Source organism: Dermacentor variabilis, chromosome 2 (genome assembly GCF_050947875.1).
Source record: "Dermacentor variabilis isolate Ectoservices chromosome 2, ASM5094787v1, whole genome shotgun sequence".
Taxonomy (NCBI): Eukaryota; Metazoa; Arthropoda; class Arachnida; order Ixodida; family Ixodidae; genus Dermacentor; species Dermacentor variabilis.
This window is the reverse complement of record NC_134569.1, coordinates 240276079-240291572: the sequence shown is the minus strand read 5'-3', so window position 1 is coordinate 240291572 and position 15494 is coordinate 240276079. Positions and strand designations below refer to the sequence as shown.

At 48.1% G+C, this 15494-nt stretch overlaps 1 protein-coding gene across 2 annotated transcripts in view; it reads left to right on the top strand.

Moving 5' to 3' along the window:
* The window catches only part of LOC142573178 (alkaline phosphatase-like), a 192742-nt gene that overhangs the window by 168277 nt on the left and 8971 nt on the right, over window positions 1-15494 (top strand). For both annotated transcript variants that reach the window (XM_075682750.1, XM_075682749.1), the window contains exons 5-6: window positions 5056-5196; window positions 5868-6059. In XM_075682750.1, coding sequence (XP_075538865.1) covers window positions 5056-5196; window positions 5868-6059 — 333 coding nt within the window. The remainder of the gene's footprint in view (window positions 1-5055; window positions 5197-5867; window positions 6060-15494) is intronic.

Sequence of the window (15494 nt, the reverse complement as noted above, 5' to 3'; positions counted from 1 at the left end):
CAGGTCTACGCCCCTACATCCAGTCATGATGACCAGGAAGTCGAAAGCTTCTATGAAGACGTGGAATCTGTGGTGGGTAGAGTCAAAACTAAATACACTATACTAATGGGCGACTTTAATGCCAAGGTAGGCAAGAAGCAGGCTGGAGACAAGGCAGTGGGGGAATATGGCATAGGCTCTAGGAATAGCACGGGAGAGTTATTAGTAGAGTTTGCGGAACAGAATAATATGCGGATAATGAATACCTTCTTCCGCAAGCGGGATAGCCGAAAGTGGACGTGGACGAGCCAGAACGGCGAGACTAGAAATGAAATAGACTTCATACTCTGCGCTAACCCTGGCATCATACAATATGTGGACGTGCTCAGCAAGGTGTGATGCAGTGACCATAGGATGGTAAGAACTCAAATTAGCCTAGACCTGAGGAGGGAACGGAAGAAACTGGTACTTAAGAAGCCGATCAATGAGTTAGCGGTAAGAGGGAAAATAGAGGAATTCCAGATCACGCTACAGAACAGGTATTCGGCTTTAACTCAGGAAGAGGACCTTTGCGTTGACGCAATGAACGACAATCTTGTGGGCATCATTAAGTAGTTTGCAATAGAAGTCGGTGGTAACTCCGTGAGACAGGATACCAATAAGCTATCGCAGGAGACGAAAGATCTGATCAAGAAACGCCAATGTATGAAAGCCTCTAACCCTACAGCTGGAATAGAACTGGCAGAACTTTCCAAGTTAATCAACAAGCGTAAGACAGCTGACATAAGGAAGTATAATATGGATAGAATCGAACATGCTCTCAGGAACGGAGGAAGCCTAAAAGCAGTGAAGAAGGAACTAGGAATTGGCAAGACTTAGATGTATGCGTTAAGGGAGAAACCCGGCAAAATTATTACTAATATGGATGAAATAGTTCAAGTGGCTGAGGAGTTCTATAGAGATTTATACAGTACCAGTCGCACCCACGACGATAATGGAAGAGAGAATAGTATAGAAGAATTCGAAATCCCACAAGTAACGCCGGAAGAAGTAAAGAAAGCCTTGGGAGAAATGCAAATGGGAAAGGATGCTGGGGAGCATCAGCTAACAGCAGATTTGTTGAAAGATGGTGGGCAGATTGTTCTTGAGAAACTGGCCACCCTGTATACACAATGCCTCATGACCTCGAGCGTACCGGAATATTGGAAGAACGCTAACATAATCCTAATCCATAAGAAAGGGGACGCTAATGACTTGAAAAATTATAGACCGATAAGCTTACTGTTAGTTGCCTACAAACTATTTACTAAGGTAATCGGAAATAGAATCAGGAACACTTTAGACTTCTGTCAACCAAAGCACCAGTGATGATTTCGGAAAGGCTACTCAACAACAGACCATATTCACACTATCAATCAGGTGATAGAGAAATGTGCGGAATATAACCAAACCTTATATATAGCTTTCATTGATTACGAGAAGGCGTTTGATTCTGTCGAAACCTCATTGAGACCTGGATTGGGAAGAATTGGGGATAAGAGTTAATGGAGAATACCTTAGTAACTTGTGATTCGGTGATGATATTGACTTGCTTAGTAACTCCGGGGACCAATTGCAATGCATGCTCACTGACCTGGAGAGTCAAAGCAGAAGAGTGGGTCTAAAATTAATCTGCAGAAAACTAAAGTAATATTTAACAGCCTCGGAAGAGATCAGCAATTTACAATAGGTAGCGAGGCACTGCAAGTGGTAAGAGAATACATCTATTTCGGGCAGGTAGTGACCGCGGATCCGGATCATGAGACGGAAATAATCAGAAGAATAAGAATGGGCTGGGGTGCTTATGGTAGGCATCCTCAAATCATGAACAGCAGGTTGCCATTATCCCTCAAGAGAAAAGTGTATACTAGCTGTGTCTTACCAGTACTCTCCTACGGGCAGAAACCTGGAGGCTTACGAAAAGGGTTCTACTTAAATTGAGGACGACGCAACGAGCTATGGGAAGAAGAATGATGGGTGTAACGTTAAGGGATAAGAAAAGAGCAGATTGGGTGAGGGAAGAAACGCGAGTTAATGACATCTTACTTGAAATCAAGAAAAAGAAATGGGCATGGGCAGGACATGTAATGAGGGAAGATAACCGATGGCCATTAATGGTTACGGACTGGATTCCAAGGGAAGGGAAGCGTAACAGGGGGCGGCAGAAAGTTAGGTGGGCGGATGAGATTAAGAGGTTTTCAGGGACGACATGGCCACATTTAGTACATGACCGGGTTAGTTGAAGTATGGGAGAGGCCTGTGCCCTGCAGTGGGCGTAACCATGCTGCTGCTGATGATGATAGAAGCCGGTTTTTTATACGAGCATTAGGAGAGCACACACACACACACACACACACACACACACACACACATATATATATATATATATATATATATATATATTTATGGCTAGCACAACATATTTCACTGACGCTGCGCCTGGTGATCAGCCGAAACGTCAGTGAAATATGCTGTGCTAGTTCAACGTACGTCGTACTCTTTTTCTTCACACACACACACACACAAACACACCGATATATACATATATAATCTGCACCGTAGAAGCGACCTGTCCCAAAAATTCGTGCAGTGAGCTTCAAAAATAATTTCACGAGCTTTGCGATAACTAAATGTAACCTCAAGATACTTCGCATGAGACAGATACATTGGTTCCACCTCTTAATTTTTATGCTCCTGGAAGCATCTTAGAACGTCCCTTTTTTTGTTTAGCGCTTCAGCAGAGATGTCGCTTCCCTCAGATTGTCGTCACAACGTCAAAATGCGAGCTCAGGGACTCAGTCTGCATTTGGTGAACACCCCTCCCTCCCTCCTTCCCTCCCCCCTCCCCCCGAATAAGAAAACACACAGTCGGCTAAATACGGCGACTGCGGAGCGTGTTCCAGCATAGAGTGCTATGACTGTAGAGTGCACAAGGGCACTATCGTGGTGCAGAATCCAGCGCCCATCTTTGGACAAATTCGGTCGCTGGCTGCGAGCAAGATTTTCATGGCCTTTCAAGATGCTCGAGGTGCTCCACGTAGGAAGCTACACTAACAATTTAACATTACATTAACTTGGACAGTAGCAGATTAACAATCTGACCATCACGAACAAGGCTGTGATGCATAGTTTCATGACAGTCAATCAAGAAAAGGCAATAAACCTGATTTTAATTTTAGCTTTGTTCCGCGCATTAGGCATTGGTTCATATTTTTCCACTTCTTGCTTTGGGACTTCATCTTCTGACGTCATATTCCTTAATCTAGCTTTCGTCACCGGTGACAATCCTATACAAGATATTGTCACTGCAGTGGGGAGTATTTCCGATCAATGGAACATTCTTTTAGTCGCAACTTGTTCTGACGAATTAACAGATTCGCCACCATGTTGGCACAAACCTTCCTCATTTCAAAAGTTTCATTCGAAATATGATGAAAGGACGTTTTCTCACCAGCCGAAGTCCTGCTATTATCAAAGAGTTATTCGCTGGTAATTGAGTATAATGAAATGCACATGATCAATGTTTTCACGTTCGCACGAGGTGGAGGGGTGGCCTGGTCTTGCAACGTTCTTTGTTTTGTCACCGCCATCCCGAAAACGCTGAACACACTTGAATACTACGCTTCACTTTAGTGCATCCTTTAGATAAGCGTTTTCGAAAATTTGATAAATATCGGCACCATTGTTTCCAAATTTCACAAGAAAATTTATACAGATTCTTTGTTCCATCTGTCCATGAATCTGCATTTTGACATACTAAATATATCTTGCACAAAAAGTAGGCGCATAAAATTCTGCCTTGTTATTCAGCAGTCTAGCTCGTACTAGAAGTCAACCGGGTCCTTTTAGTGGCGAGAGAGTGACGGCGTTGCACCGTCTCCCATTTCAAGCATGAAGTGATTTTAGCTCCTGTTGACGGCGACCTTCAAGTAACCTTGAACCAAAAGCCAGAGCCATTATGCGGGCAAAGCAAGGCCGTATCGGCTACTAGTCAAAACTTAAGAAAATGCGGTCTCCGGCCCCCAACCCTTTGTACAGAACCGCTCTGCATGCGCTAGTTACTGGCCAAACAAGTTACAAAAACTAGGGCGGTTGCTTGAAATAGATGGTAATTCATGGGAAATTGACGTACTGCGCGAAGGATAATGGCTGCCAGAGACGACAAACACTGCGCTGTGTTGTTGTCTCTCGCAGTCCTTGTCCTTCGCGCTGTACGTCGTTTTTTACCATAAGTTACAGAATATTGCTTCGAAGTTCTTACTGTGCTTCTTCACAATATCACTCAATATGTAACTTCTAGTACGACGAAGTCTTTTCCAATAGCGACGTTCAAAAGGTACACTTGATGGTCATCTTTTGGTGCTGAGACGGGGTTCCGTGGTGAAGGCCAGCAGTCCGTGAATTCTGCGGCCTGAGGAAGCCGGCAGCGTCCGGCGCGCCGCGTATAGCTGTTTGGTCGAGACGACACTTGCAATGACATTCAAAGCAAGTTCATGTGCTGGGGTGTGGCGTCGTTTGGTAGGTTGTGCGGTTGGGAAGAAGCACTATAGCAATATTATGATTGTGGCTAGTATCATCTCCAACCAATATACTTTGCCGGTAGCTATGTCATGCTTACATCTACTCTCGTTTACAGGAGAGCCATTACTTTTTTTCTGACTCACTGCATAAACTTTTGGGACAGACTTTGTTTACATCCACAAGTACATCCAGCCCAGCGCAATGCGTTGGGCAGATAACTGGCGGACCATTAGAAAATGGGTGCCAAGGGAAGGGTAGCGCAGTGGAGGACGGCAGAAAATTAGGTGGAGTGATGAAATTAGGAAATTTGCAGACGCAAGTTGGAATCAGCTAGCGCAAGACTGGGGTAATTTGAGATCGAAGGGAGAGGACTTCGTCCTGCCAGTGGACATAAAATAGGCTGGTGACGATGATTTCTCCTATTGCTGTTGACTTGTGGAGCTCGTTGTGGTTTCCACTGTGAAAACGTTCAGGGTGCGTCCAAGACAAACTTGACGTCTGCCTTTCTTCGGGCAGGGATCTTCGACAACGACCACGTGCCCTACGTGATCGAGCGCAGCAACCCGGATACCACAAAGCCCACCCTACCGGAGATGACCAGAGTCGCTGTGGAGATCCTTAAGAAAGCGCCCAAGGGATTTGTGCTGCTCGTCGAAGGTAAGCAAACGATATGTGCAGGCCACATTCCAAGGTCTTCCCTTCGCCATTCCGGGAGTGGTCTCGTTAATTGTCTGCACGCTGCACATAAGTAAATCTACGGCGCCACGCTTTCGGGGAACTTTTCCTTCCTAATACTAGTTCTCTAGTTCTCTAGAAGCTCTTGATTTGGACAATCGCGACGGTGACATCCACCTTCATACTTGGATCTTTAGTTGTGTTTAAAAGACACGGTGCAGCTAACATAGCGTGTGGGTTGTCTTTCTTATTTCAGTCCTTGTCTTTCTTACGCTACTTAGGATCTCAGTACGATAGACCAGATAGCACGAATTACTGCCATTTACCATATATCCCATTGCGTTCCCACACTAAGGAGTACCTAGATTGTGGGCAGACATGTCGGATTCTTGAATTGAACCGATGAAATGTATTAATATGTGCTCCCTCCGACCTTGTAGAAAAGAAATAAAGCTGGAGGTAACGACAACTACAGCAAAGGTGTTTTTTTATTGAACAAACAGCGTCTTTTTCAGGCGAACCAAAAACAGGTTACCTCTTTCTGTGCTGCAAATCACTCTAATAACGAGCGACACTTCAAAACAAGAAAAATAAATGCCTGGTATAGTAGGTATGGAACGAGATCTTTCTTCCTTCCCGTATTACCCGAACAGGAGCGCGAATCGACATGGCGCACCACAAAAGCAAGGGTGGTTCAGCCCTGGAAGAAGCCTTGGAGTTCGACCAGGCCGTTCAGGAGACGCGCAACACGCTCAAAACGGACGAGTCTCTTCTGGTGGTGACTGCGGACCACTCGCATACTTTCACCATGGGTGGATACCCGAAGAGAGGCACCAACATCCTAGGTGAGTGCATGCCGGGCGCGGTTTTTGAGCCCCTGAGCAGCTCCCACAAAAGGGTCGCGTACGAAAACTCCTTCGGGGATTTTCTTTGCCCCGAATTCAGCACAACGTTTTCTCAGTCAATCACGTTTGCCATAACTTAGAACTCTGGAGTGATTGAAGCAGTTCATAGAAAAGCGAGAAAAAGGATCGAACATTTCAATTTTGAATTTCTATAATTTGACTGATCGATTTATTCATTTATTAATTCATTCATTCAATCATGGATTCTAGGTATCTCGAGTCCCAAATTAAAAGGAGGACTGTGAGAGACACAGTAGTGGAATCCTCCAGATTAATTTGGATCACCTGGGTTTCCTTATCGTGGACCTCAATCAGGGCACACGAGCGTTGTGCATTTCGCCTCCATCATGATGTGGCGGTCATTGCAGGAAATTAGAATCGAACCCGCTCCCTCGTACCCCTCAGGTGAACGCCATAGCCGCTCAGCCACCGCATTGGGTTTCCCAGAGTGAATAACAATCACGAAATTTCAGAGTGACTGACAAATGAAGATTAACGTTTTCGTAGACAAACTGGTAACTAATTGCTAGGGCATAAGGGCACTAGCGCTGCGAGAAACGCAGCAAGAAAGTGATGTAACCATTTCCTGTAGCACCTCTTCTTATTTGGAAGCTTGAAACAATCAGAGCGGATGTATGGGTGATTGAGATTGTGCACAGCCAGGTAAATGAAAGCTGCACTCGCTCTACGTGCTATAACCAAATATGCTGGCTACATCAGATGGAGAGCTGTGCCATTGCTAACCTTAATAAATATCTGCTGCCTCTCAGACGGTAGCTGGGGAACACAAAAAAAAGACGTATAAAGTGCTCAGGATTGAAAGCTTGCTATAGGTTGCAGGCATAAACGGTGATGCCAACAGTGCTACGTCTCGGCACACCGCGCACCACGAATCGCGTACGTCTTCCCAGCTTGATGAAACAACGGACAAAAACCACGTGTACACTCGGAAAGCATCTGCTACACTTGCAACTAACACTAACGTGGCTGACTTATCCGGTGCGAGAAAACAGGAGTGGCAGCGGAACCTTCCGCACTCGCCGCTTGCAGTGTACCAAGGAGACTCGGGCAATGTTGGAAGGATCTCGCATGACACGCCCGGTGGCGCTAATAGTGCTTGCGATTGCCGTGCCCCGCACGCTAAAGAAAGGTTTCCCCTTCTCCCCAAACATCCTGGCGCTTGCACGGTACGCGATGTTTGCCGCGTGTGTGACCGTCATGGGGCACGAGGCCTCCCCCATCCCTGCTTACATAAATATTCCCCTACGGCGGGGAAATCGTGCGAAGGAAGGCGTTGACGAAGCGTCCTGGCAGATGCGATGGAAAACTGCAGCAAGAACTAGTGCTTTCTACGCCGGTATGCAGCGCAGTCCTCTGGGTGCCGTCAAGATGCGGTAGCTGTCGCAGTGTCTGACGATGACGGGGATGCGCGCGCCTTGCGATGAAGGCCCGCGCCGCAAGGTCCACTCTGAAACAGCTGGCTAGGACGTACAGCGAAGGGGCGGTCGCGTCAGCAAGAGCAACTTTGCACCGACGAATTGTCGTGGAAGTATGATGGTGGATCTTCCGTGTTGCGGCTTCCGCGTGCTGCTGTCGGACTGGGAACGGGGCTCTCCGCTGCAGTTTGAAACTGCGACAGCAGGTAGGGACGCAGGCAACGACAGCAATAGGAAGTACGGTTGGCTCAACTTTTGCGAAATTGCTGGAATGCACTTCGTGACGCCGCGGCAGCCTCTATTGTGTTAGCAGTAAAGGTCGGCACGGCGTTTGCCGCTTGGTGCGATGCCGAACAACACGTCTACCGCATACATTGTAAACGGAAAGAACTCTCAGGTGGGAGTACCATGCTTGTCCTCTAGGGAGGAGTTTACTATGCTGCGTATGATCAGAGTAGAATTTTTATTTCGTGCGAGCGGAATTTTTCCGTGGAACCGTGGGAGTTCTTTTTATTTTTAACTTGGCACTGCACGAAGTTTTTTCGAGGTGCAACGGGAGTGTAAAAAGAGGTATCACGTTCCTTTGCGTGATGCTTTTTATATGCAGAGGCTACTGTTCAAATTTCGAGATACAGGCACAACACCGCGTCTAATTCAACGAAGTAAGTCAATGAAAGCACAAAAATCATGACATACCTAAACGTTTCAGAAACGCTCAATGCAGAACCTTGAAAGACATCCAACGTACACGCGACACACAAGAAGCAACGCTGCCAGTATTTATAACCACGATACTCTGTGCCTCGAAACTGCCTAGCGAAGAGCTGTGCTGCTTTCAGAATTACGACTCACATGCTCGCTTATACGAGACCTGCCTGTCTGAAATCAACAGAAGACCTTAATCAACACAAAACTGTTAATTGAAAATAGTGGGGAAAGAAGTTAATGGCGTAATTTTTCAAAATTAGCATGCGATTCCGTGAGTGCTGAAGCGACTTCGCACGCTTTCGGCGTTCGCCGCCAGAAGGTAGTGCGTTAGTTACCGTAAGCAATAAAAATGCAAGCGCGTGTGCTTCCTGGAAAAATCAACTTTGTGCGAGATAGCGGTAGCGTAGCAAAAATTTATTACCTGTGAGCATGGACTCGCAGCAGCTGACGTAACACCGAAAAGTGCGCAGTCATATATTTTCTAGACCGCAATATACTTGCTCAGCGTCCACGCATTCTCTCTGTTGTGAAAAGGAGCTACATAGCTGATCTGTCGAGTTAATCTGGAGCCAGCAGGCAGGCTTCTAAATCAGTGTCTACGATAGAGCATAATGTTAATTCAGTATGGGAAGCAACGACGTGACCAAAACCAACATGCACTGTAAGGTCGCTCTGATTGTTCGGGTTCTTAAGTGTCACGAATCGGCCACGTGCTTTGTGCATAGAGAGGGGGTTCACTTGCCCCCGTGTCAGCCGGGCGACAGTTGCTGTGTTATGTGGGGTCACAGGCACCGCGCGGTGTTGAGTGACGCGTCGCGGCAGGTGCCAGGTGGGCGAGTGCAGATTCCGGGAAGTCGGCATTGTGCGCACGGTGTTGGCAGTCCGCCGACGGTCACACGAGTCCACACAGACCAGCCTTGAAAGGGACCGCTGTACAAGGTATTGTGAGTGTGGCTCCCGAGTGCCTGACTAATTGGAGGCGCCGCCGAGGTTAAGAAGGGCTTAGCAACTCTGACCCCGTTCCGCAGCAGTGAGCATGGACCTAATCTTCTACGCGTCCGGAACGCAATCGCCAGCCTTGTTGTTGGGTGCGACTGCCTGTGTGGTGTCGAAGGCCAGCTTACAGTGCACGCTGCAGGAATGCGGGGCACACGTAAAGAGTGCGTTCGGACGACGGCGTCTTGGAAACACGCACTCGAAGAACTTTGTCTTGTAGACAATAACTCTGAAGTACAAGGAGGGCCATCAGTCTCCCACGCGGACAAACTTTGAGTACGGCCGCACTACGTGGTATCGATGCCCCTGCTTCCGAGACATTTGCGGCCTAGACGCCGTTGGGATTTGAAACGGTCTAGCGATAACTTGTTCGGGCCTGGCGTGTTTTGCTGACCCCGTCACTAACTACGGAGAAATGAGAGGGCATCGGAGTTTTAGGGAAGAAGGAAAATAGCTTTGTTTTCCAATATGTTTATTTTGAAGAGTAAGCCCATCCCTGTGGGTTGTGGCTTAACAAACTTTTGAATCTGATTGGCAACTCAACCTGTGGGACGGGCCAACGGCCCTACCGCCTTTTTTTTTCTTTGTGTAATTGGGCTATAAAAATCGGGACGACATGCTGTCCCTCAGACTTGGCTGAAATCAGGATTACTGATAGATCAGTGAGGCTCCGTACCATGTACGTTAGACTTGGCTGAAATCAGGATTGCTGATAGATCAGTGAGGCTCCGTGCTATGTACGTTAAAACGAGTCTGGGCTCTAACAGTCATTGAGACAGTCGAAGAGTGAGACTTTGTTTCTCAATTGTTCAACTTTGTAATGTATTTGTTTTACCTGCCATGTATATAGAAAAGTTTGCGTATAAATATTTCTTGTACATCTGATCTGCATCGCTTCCTGTCTGCGTTTGATCAACAACTACCGATCATCGTCCGAGAAGCTTCAAGTTCCAACGGTGAAGCGAGGACGGAGAACGAACGAAACTTTACTGGCGCAGCACGACAGGATCGGCAAGCCCCACAACGAGCAGCGAGCCAGGCGCAAGGCATCAGAGGGCCACCAGCGAATTCCGCAAGGCTTGCAATTCATCTGGACAAGGACGTCAGGCGGCGCCCCCAGCAGCAACGGGTGAGCGGGATTCCTTGCGTTTTGTCTAGGTTGGCATGGCTGTTGTTCAGTGAGGTTAATGGTGTTCACGCGCAGAACAGCAAATGTGATTGAGGCTAACGTAAACATTGATACTGCATCTGAACAAACAGAGGGTCAGAGACGGCAGGAGCTGCAACGCGTCGGAGAGACCGAGTCTGAGACGTCGGATACTGAAATGGATAGTGAGGCGCAAGGCGCTGCGCAGGCTCCGAGCACGATGGATCCAGAAGCCATGGCGGTGAGACGCCTGGAGCTGGAGCTGGAAAAGGTGCGCCTACAGCTAGAGTGCGAGCGCATTGCTCTACGGAGAGTGGAGCTTGAGCAGTCGGGCAGGCCGCCTTCGGTGTCGGAAGGAAGCGATCGGCGCGGTACCATCACGGATGGAATAGCACAATGTGCTAAAGTGCTTAAGGCATACCGGTTGCCGTGTGACGCTGACGTTCCGATATGGTTTGATGAGGTCGAAAAGTTGTTTGCATCTTTTCAAGTACCAGCACATAGCCGTGTACATTTGATCATGCCTGCGCTGGCCGAGCGGGTTCGTTATCTGTTGCGTGGCCTCAATGACGAGGAATGTACAGATTATGAGACTGTAAAGAAGGCGGTATTAGATGAACTTAAGCTCACGCCAGCTAAATACTTGGAGAGGTTTGAAAAGGCATCTAAACGAAAGGAGGAAACTTGGGCTCAGTTCGCGTCTCGCGGGAGAACTTATTTGGCCTATTACCTTCAATCTCGATATGCAAACACCAAAGAAGCTATGACGGAGCTTATGGTCGCTGACCGTATGAAAGCCAGTCTAAGCTCAGAAGCCCTTGAATATGTTCTTTTGCGGGAGGGTGAAGATTGGTTTAAGCCAGTGGAGGTGGCGAAAGTGCTCGAGACTTTCGAGCAAGCTAAAGGGAAAGGACGAGCAACTAAGCCAGCCGCAACAGCCTCACTGCTGCAGCACTCAAAACTAGCTAGCCCGCAGAGGACAAACTTAAAATGCCACGTGTGTCATGTACAGGGTCACCTAGCCAGAGACTGCCCAAAAGCTTCAAATAAAGAACAGCAGGGGAAGGCGCCGACTGTGCAAAAACAAAGGGTACAGAAGGTTGCTGTTGTAAGTGAAGAACCTCCACCAGAGCAAGAAAGGGTGCTAAGCGCTAGAGTGCAAGTCGTAGCTCAAAATTCTAGTTCAGGGAGGTCAAAGCTGGACCTTATCCCTATCATGTGCGGGAATATAGCAACAGAAGCTGTGTTGGACACAGGTAGTGAGATAACGGTCGTCCGTAAAAGTATGTTGCCGGTCGTTTTACAGGAGCCATCGGGAACAGTAAGGCTCGAGTCGGCATTCGGAAAGACCATTCGAGCTAACCTAGCTACGCTGCCCGTAGGCATGCATCGCCCGGGGGCTGTGATACAACCGCAGAGGATCGATCTGGTGTGCGCAGTTACAGACGAACTTGCAAAGGGGGTTGACTGCCTGCTGTCAAAGGAAGATTGGGAACTACTACAGGCGCAGGAAAAAGAGGAGTTTGCACGAGAAAATATTCCGCGAGTAGCCAGTTCCGTTGGGGTCCGATCAGTCGAAATGGTCGATAACACTGAGCCGGACTGCGGTCTAAGTTTCGAAGAAACGACAGATGAAATCCCTAAATTGCAAGAGAATAGTCTCATACAAGAAGTCACTGGGGTGCACAGTCAGCGGGAGGAATTTCGAGCTGCTCAGCTTGCCGATGAAAGCCAGAAAAAGGCCTGGTATGATGCGAGAAACGGCAAAGCTGGCATGCTCGTGTCAGACGGACTTTTGTACCATTGGGATTCCTTAGCGGGAGTCAGACAGCTGGTCCTACCAGAAGAAAGACGCAATGAGGTAGTGCCGCTCCGATCCCTGACAGCGAGGGCCACATGCGAGGCTTTACGGAAAATTTTCAGTTTTACTGGAGTGCCGGAAACGATCTATTCAGACCAAGGTACTAACTTTAAATCTCAACTGACACAGTTAATGTTAGAAAAACTGGGCTGTTCACCCAGGTTCTCCACTGCCGAACACCCTGAGGGCAACGGAGTGGTTGAGAGATGGAACAGAGTCCTCAAAAATATGTTGTATCATGTAATGGAACGGGACCGAAGAAAGTGGGATAAGCTGATGCCATTTGTTCTGTGGGCGTATCGCGAGGTGCCGCATGATACCACCGGGGTGGCGCCGTTCAGGCCATTGTACGGTAGAAACCCAAATGGGTCCCTATCAATGTTGCAGCAAACTTGGACGGGTGAAATTGCGGTCCCCTCGACTCTGAGAGAGAACTACGCCGATGCGGGGAGCCCGCTTACAGCTTTGACAAGGCGAGGGGTTCCTAATTCAATTCCATGGTTGGAAGATGCGCAGTGCGCGTTCGAAAGTCAAAAGTTAACTCTCTGTCTGGCTGTCGCCATGAACACTCCTGAGCCTCATCAGCCGTACTGGCTATTCACTGATGCGTCGGCGACGGCGGCCGGTGCCTGTTTAGCTCAAATGTCAGCGGACGGAAAAGAAAAGCCGATCGCTTTTGCTAGCCATCGCTTTCACCCGACACAGGCGCGCTGGTCGACTATAGAGAGAGAAGCCTTTGCTATTATTTGGGCACTTAAGAAATTTGACTACTGGCTTTTCGGAGCAGTGGTGAATGTTGTCTCTGATCATAACCCATTGCCATATTTGACAACCAGCACCCCGCAAGGGGCCAAGTTAGCGAGATGGGCGCTTTCACTACAGCGCTACAATGTAACGGTGCGTCACCGGAAAGGAACATGTAACGCCAATGCTGATGCATTGTCAAGGCTCTCGAATCGTTCATGGGAGCCAATCGAGTAAACAGCAGAAAAGAAAGGATAGACAGAAACAGCCATGCCAGCTAGGACAGGCGTGAATGTTCCCGTTCACCCGAAGGAAGTGTGCGTGGGACAGTTCAGCCTTGATGGAACTTTCTGTGGTTGTTGTCGTCCATGTGTGTGAGGGTTATAAGACTGTGGACATACTATGTATATAACCTGCATATGTTACTTTGATGCTGTTGTGCCGTGCAGTGCGTCGGAGTGTTCCTGTACATACATGAGTGTTTCTTTTGCATGCTCACTGTCATGAATGTGTTGAGCTTTCGCCCTTTTCTTTTATGGCTGTGAGAAAATTGATTTTCTTTTTTCGTGGTCCTTTTAGTTCATTTTCCTGTTCCTTACGGGCTCCGCAGCACCCGTGTTGGGCAGCGTATGTCAATTTTCTTTGACGGAACCTTCAGAGCCTAAATTTTACGATACAGCGCCCTTTGGCTCTTGTTGTATAGCTGGGCACATTGTGAGCCCAGTATACTCTTTAGGAGGCACGTGTAAGGTCGCTCTGATTGTTCGGGTTCTTAAGTGTCACGAATCGGCCACGTGCTTTGTGCATAGAGAGGGGGTTCACTTGCCCCCGTGTCAGCCGGGCGACAGTTGCTGTGTTATGTGGGGTCACAGGCACCGCGCGGTGTTGAGTGACGCGTCGCGGCAGGTGCCAGGTGGGCGAGTGCAGATTCCGGGAAGTCGGCATTGTGCGCACGGTGTTGGCAGTCCGCCGACGGTCACACGAGTCCACACAGACCAGCCTTGAAAGGGACCGCTGTACAAGGTATTGTGAGTGTGGCTCCCGAGTGCCTGACTAATTGGAGGCGCCGCCGAGGTTAAGAAGGGCTTAGCAACTCTGACCCCGTTCCGCAGCAGTGAGCATGGACCTAATCTTCTACGCGTCCGGAACGCAATCGCCAGCCTTGTTGTTGGGTGCGACTGCCTGTGTGGTGTCGAAGGCCAGCTTACAGTGCACGCTGCAGGAATGCGGGGCACACGTAAAGAGTGCGTTCGGACGACGGCGTCTTGGAAACACGCACTCGAAGAACTTTGTCTTGTAGACAATAACTCTGAAGTACAAGGAGGGCCATCAGTCTCCCACGCGGACAAACTTTGAGTACGGCCGCACTACGTGGTATCGATGCCCCTGCTTCCGAGACATTTGCGGCCTAGACGCCGTTGGGATTTGAAACGGTCTAGCGATAACTTGTTCGGGCCTGGCGTGTTTTGCTGACCCCGTCACTAACTACGGAGAAATGAGAGGGCATCGGAGTTTTAGGGAAGAAGGAAAATAGCTTTGTTTTCCAATATGTTTATTTTGAAGAGTAAGCCCATCCCTGTGGGTTGTGGCTTAACAAACTTTTGAATCTGATTGGCAACTCAACCTGTGGGACGGGCCAACGGCCCTACCGCCTTTTTTTTTCTTTGTGTAATTGGGCTATAAAAATCGGGACGACATGCTGTCCCTCAGACTTGGCTGAAATCAGGATTACTGATAGATCAGTGAGGCTCCGTACCATGTACGTTAGACTTGGCTGAAATCAGGATTGCTGATAGATCAGTGAGGCTCCGTGCTATGTACGTTAAAACGAGTCTGGGCTCTAACAGTCATTGAGACAGTCGAAGAGTGAGACTTTGTTTCTCAATTGTTCAACTTTGTAATGTATTTGTTTTACCTGCCATGTATATAGAAAAGTTTGCGTATAAATATTTCTTGTACATCTGATCTGCATCGCTTCCTGTCTGCGTTTGATCAACAACTACCGATCATCGTCCGAGAAGCTTCAAGTTCCAACGGTGAAGCGAGGACGGAGAACGAACGAAACTTTACTTGCACCATAACAATGCAATTGACATCGCTCAGTAAGGATCATTATTTAGAGTACGCATACTTATGTCCAACCGTTTTTATTGGGCTAGGATGTCCGTACACAGATACAAAGAAACAGTTGCTGCTTGCACTCCTATTTCTCACACTGGCAACATAGCAACGCAACGAACTGAAGTATGCCATTCTTGTGCAATTAGCACGGACGTCGTCGCGCGTGAAGTGGCTGCTGTTGCCATCGCTACGCGGTCCTTTCAAACATTACACCGGACGTTGTCAGCATGTGCCCAGAAGGACATAAAAGTCGCATTGCGCGTATTAAAAAATACAAGGCATGGTCACGCACCACGAAAACATAGTGAGAAACCTATGCCTACATCACGAGTCAATGAGCAGTTTCGAGGTATACCTAAACC